The sequence below is a fragment of the Triticum aestivum genome, chromosome 3A (assembly GCF_018294505.1).
Source record: "Triticum aestivum cultivar Chinese Spring chromosome 3A, IWGSC CS RefSeq v2.1, whole genome shotgun sequence".
In the NCBI taxonomy this organism is placed as follows: Eukaryota; Viridiplantae; Streptophyta; class Magnoliopsida; order Poales; family Poaceae; genus Triticum; species Triticum aestivum.
Window position 1 is genome coordinate 79282860 of NC_057800.1, and position 5274 is coordinate 79288133.

The 5274-nt window shown below is 54.9% G+C and overlaps 1 protein-coding gene across 1 annotated transcript in view; it reads right to left on the reverse strand.

Annotated features, from left to right (window-relative positions):
* LOC123060406 (acyl transferase 9) overlaps positions 1-1588 on the reverse strand; it is a 3546-nt gene extending 1958 nt beyond the window's left edge. The window contains exon 1 of the mRNA XM_044483114.1: positions 963-1588. Coding sequence (XP_044339049.1) covers positions 963-1394 — 432 coding nt within the window. The 5' untranslated portion in view covers positions 1395-1588. The remainder of the gene's footprint in view (positions 1-962) is intronic.
* Between the last annotated feature and the right edge of the window lie 3686 nt (positions 1589-5274).

Here is a 5274-nt window from a genome sequence, read left to right on the forward strand (position 1 = left end):
TCGCCAACAAGTCCGATTCAGTACGCCTAGAGGTCAAACAAAATTCGGCAGCTCCGGCCTCGTCCCATGGCGGTCACTTTCAGCCCCGGAATGATCGGAATGATGGACGGAATCCTCCCCTACGTACGCGAGTGCGGTTCTACCTAATCACTGCCCACCACCGTAGCACGCCGCGTAATGGTGGTCGCCTGAGGTCGAAGCAAAGTCGTGCTTGGTGGCACGTACCGTCGCAGGCAGCGGCGGCATTACGCACACGCAACCCGCAACAGAACAAAAGTGCAGTGACGCAGTGGCGCCGCGAGGGAGGCACCCCGTGGCCGCGCTCGGCCGCCTCGCCTGAATCGCCGGGAGAACGCCGGGATTTCGTGATGGCGTCACAGCAACGGCTCAGCTAACCCTGTCGATGGCGTCCGGCATTCTTATCGGAGTACTCAACCTAGTCGATGGCGTCACAGCAACGGCTCAGCTAACCCTGTCCTAAGAACGAAAGTGGCAAGCCTGCCGTTGCCAATCACGGCAGTATGCCTCACACTTCACAGGCACACACCACGAGCTCTCGGCTTCACCACTCCGGGTAACTCCGGCCACGTCAACTCCGGGTAGCCGTTAATTGCTCCGTGCGAGGTCGTAATCACCTTTACGAAGACCGATGATGGGTGACGCCGGTGGGGGCCGCGTGACAGCCTCCCCGACCGACACCGTCAACCAATCGTCTCCACTCGCCACTACCTACCCACGACGCGTCGAAGGGGGAAAATGGGAGAAGCTTCCCACGACGACGCCATCCATCCACCCATCAGCTTTTGACTTATCGCCTCTGCTCCCCAGATCTACCCCCGCGCGCGCGGATCTAGCTCTCTCTCCTCACGCGACCGGATCAACGATGCTACGGCGACCGATTTAGCTTAAGAATCACGGCGGCCGGCCAGCCGCCGGCGTGGCCGGTGGGAGCATGTGCATACCTGCATCATCATGATGGTGTTGTGGGGCTCGACGCCCCAGAGGTCGGCGGCGGGGTAGGGGACGAGGTCCTCCTTGGGGAGCAGCAGGGGGCGCTCCAGGAACCGCACGTCCTCCAGGCTGCACTCGGCCACGGCCTCAGCGAAGTAGACGCCGTCGGCGGTGCAGCGGATGGCGGGGCACCCCTTCTCCGGCTGCTCCACGATGCGGCCCGCCAGCGGGTAGAAGAAGGCGAGCGCCTTGCCCAGCGCCTCGCGGATCACGGCGGGGGCCGCGTCGGCGCCGGACCGGAAGATGTGCATCGACTCCACCAGGCCCCGGTGGGTCGGGTACCGGTCCACCCACGCCAGCGGCAGCGTGTGGTCGGGCGTCTCCGACGCCGGCTTCACCGCGCCCTCCGAGATCCGCGTCACCTTGAAGCTCGACGACGCCATGGCCGCTCCCGCTCGGCTCTGCTCTGCTATGCTCTGGGCTTCTGTGAGGCGTGTGTGTGGAGTCTTTGGGACGAGGCTCTGGAGCTTGAGCTGGTTCCTTAAATGGAGTTTGGTTTGGTGCTCGCTCGGCAGTGGGTCGAGGGTGTGTGGGGCCCGGCGAGGGAGGTGGGTGTGGGGTCGTGGAAGAGCGTTGGACACTTGGACTATTTGCGGTGTACCGTGGGCGCCTTCAACGGCTGAGATCGGCTGCCCGGGCGGGGTGTTTGACGTACAGGTTTCGATAGCCGTTCAAACGCACGTGCATGGCGGCCGTTCATACTTCTATAAGATCACTTTTTACAACATTATGATAGTATCAAAAATTATCTTATATTTTGGGGCGGAGGAATAGCATTTTGTTTAGCATTTTTTTCTTAAACTGTTAGATCGATAAGTGGGTTTAAACGGGCTTAAATGGCGCGCCGTTTACCTCCTACGTGGATGTCTATCTAGATCGGGGTGGTCTCTTGTTGATATGCTTATTACGATTGCTAATCTTCATCTCATGTGGCGATCTACTTGTTCCTTTACAAGTCTTTGCAGGTAGTTCGATGGTCCGATTTCTTGATGTTGTCCCGCATTCGTGTGAATTACAATGGTGCGGCAACGATATATTCAGTCACAACTTCGATGATAATTTGGAGGCATATAGTTGTACTCACGATCTGTCCCTAATTAGTGTTGTTTCCACGTCGATGAGTTCACTTGCCCTATATTTGGTTATGTCCAATGTTGTGTTGATCTAATATTTTTTATCAAAAAAATATGTCTAGATTTAATTTCTAAAAATAAAAGGGTCTGGAGGGACCCGGTCACTCCCGCGTGATGAAGAAAGCACACAACATGTCTCTAGCAGCTCCCTGATCTCCTCGCCTAATTTTGTTCTCCCCAATTTCAAGTCACACTTGCCTATCTTTTGGGAAAGTGACGATCCCCTTGGTCCTTCCTCGAATCACGCATGGAAACCAACCAGTGCTCCGAAACATCTTCGTCTCGCCGCCATGATGTCTGAGTAGATCCCTCTCTTGACGCCCACATGTTCATTTGGCAGACTCGACTCACTGTTGTCAGGATCCGACCATCACGGGCTTACTAACATCGAATCCAATGGTCCTGGGAGCTCGTCGTAGCAAGAATCTAGAAATATGTGTGACTGTATGACGTTGCCCCTTTCACCGCTAAGCAAGAGAAATGAATGGGAAAAGTGTGTGTCATGGAAGAAGAAGAAGAAGGTCCAAGGAGTTGCACTGCTATGACTACCGCTGAGGCGACAACGACCGTGGTTGTCAATGGTAGTTATCTCTTGTCAACCCTCCCTGAGGGAGTCCTGGATTAGGGGGTGTCCGGATGGCCGGACTATACCTTCAGCCGGACTCCTGGACTATGAAGATACAAGATTGAAGACTTCGTCCCGTGTCCGGAAGGGACTTTCCTTGGCGTGGAAGGCAAGCTTGGCGATACGGATATGCAGATCTCCTACCATTCTAACCGACTTTGTGTAACCCTAACCCTCTCCGGTGTCTATATAAACCGGAAGGTTTTTAGTCCGTAGGACAACATACACAACAACAATCATACCATAGGCTAGCTTCTAGGGTTTAGCCTTTCCAATCTCGTGGTAGATCTACTCTTGTACTACTCATATCATCAATATTAATCAAGCAGGACGTAGGGTTTTACCTCCATCGAGAGGGCCCGAACCTGGGTAAAACTTCGTGTTCCTTGCCTCCTGTTACCATCCAGCCTAGACGCATAGTTCGGGACCCCCTACCCGAGATCCGCCGGTTTTGACACCGACATTGGTGCTTTCATTGAGAGTTCCTCTGTGTCGTCGCCGTCAGGCTTGATGGCTCCTACGATCATCAATGGCGATGTAGTCCAGGGTGAGACCTTCCTCCTCGGACAGATCTTCGTCTTCGGCGGCTTCGCATTATGGGCCAATTCACTTGGCCATCTGGAGCAGATCGAAAGCTATGCCCCTGCCCGTCAGGTCAGATTTGGAAGCTTAAACTACACGGCTGACATCCGCGGGGACTTGATTTTCGACGGATTCGAGCCACTGCCGAGCGCGCCGCACTGTCACGACGAGCATGATCTAGCTCTATCGCCGAACAGTGCCCTGGAGGCCGCACCCGCATCGGCTTCAACCCTTAATTCGGAGCCAACTGCGCCGATCGAGGATGGGTGGTTGGACGCCGCCTCAGGGGCTGTGATCCCAACGGCGATCGAGCCGAACACCAGCCCCGCACTCTGCGAGACTCGTGACTCCAAGGAGCCGGACTCCTCTCCGGACTCCGAACCCTCCGCGCCCCTGCCGATCGAATCCGATTGGGCGCCGATCATGGAGTTTACTGCCGCGGACATCTTTCAGCACTCGCCTTTCGGCGATATTCTGAAGACACTGAAGTCTCTCTCTTTATCAGGAGAGCCCTGGCCGGACTACGGTCAGCAATGTTAGGATTCGGACGATGAAGAAATTCAAAGCCCACCCACCACCCACTTTGTAGCCACTGCCGACGACTTAACCGACATGCTCGACTTCGACTCCGAAGACATCGACGGTATGGACGCCGATGAAGGAGACGATGAAGAACCAGCGCCTATCAGGCCCTGGAAAGCCACCTCGTCATATGACATATACATGGTGGACACCCCAAAAGAAGGAGATGGCGATGGAACAGCGGAGGATGACCCCTCCAAAAAACAGCCTAAGCGCCGGCATCAGCGCCGCCGCTCAAAATCCCGCCAAAACAAATACGGTGATTCCAGCATGGGAGATAATAATACTCCGGAAAGCGCCGAAGAAAACCCCCTCCAGCAAGATTTAGCACAGGAGGATGGAGAAACCAGCCCTCATGAGAGAGCGGCAGACAGAGAGGTCGAGGACGATAATTATATGCTTCCCTCCGAAGACGAGGCAAGCCTCGACGACGACGAATTCGTCGTGCCAAAGGATCCCATCGAGCAAGAGCGTTTTCAACGCAGGCTTATGGCCACGGAAAGAAGCCTCAAGAAAAAACAGCAACAGCTTAGAGCTGATCAAGATTTGCTAGTCGACAGATGGACTGAAGTCCTTGCGGCCGAAGAGCATAAACTCGAACGCCCCTCCAAGAGCTACCCAAAGCGCAGGTTGCTACCCCGATTAGAGGAGGAAGCACTTGATGCAGCCGACCGGCCACCTCGTGGCCGCAACAGAGAGGCCTCTCGGCCCTCCACTCAAGTCGCACCCCCGTACCAAGGAACGGGAATATGCGCCGGGCTTACGAGATATGTTGGATTACAAGGCAAGGCAAACAAGATCGATCTACGGATCGCGTGGGCGCCCCACGGCTCGAGACGGTAACCGTCACACCGGCCACAAATCCAGCAGGGCCGAACATAGTAGACAAAGCTCATTGGAGCTACGTCGTGATATAGCCCAGTACGGAGGCGCCACACACCCACTATGCTTCACAGACGAGATAATGGATCATCAAATCCCCGAGGGTTTCAAACCCGTAAACATCGAATCATATGATGGCACAACAGATCCTGCGGTATGGATCGAGGATTATCTCCTTCATATCCACATGGCCCGCGGCGATGATTTCCACGCCATCAAATACCTCCCACTCAAGCTTAAAGGACCAGCTCGGCATTGGCTTAATAGCTTGCCAATAGGATCAATTAGTTGTTGGGAGGACCTGGAAGCCGCATTCCTCAACAATTTCCAGGGCACTTATGTGCGACCCCCAGACGCCGATGACCTAAGTCACGTAATTCAGCAGCCAAAGGAATCGGCCAGGCAATTCTGTACACGGTTCCTAACAAAGAAAAACAAATAGTCGACTGTCCGGACGAT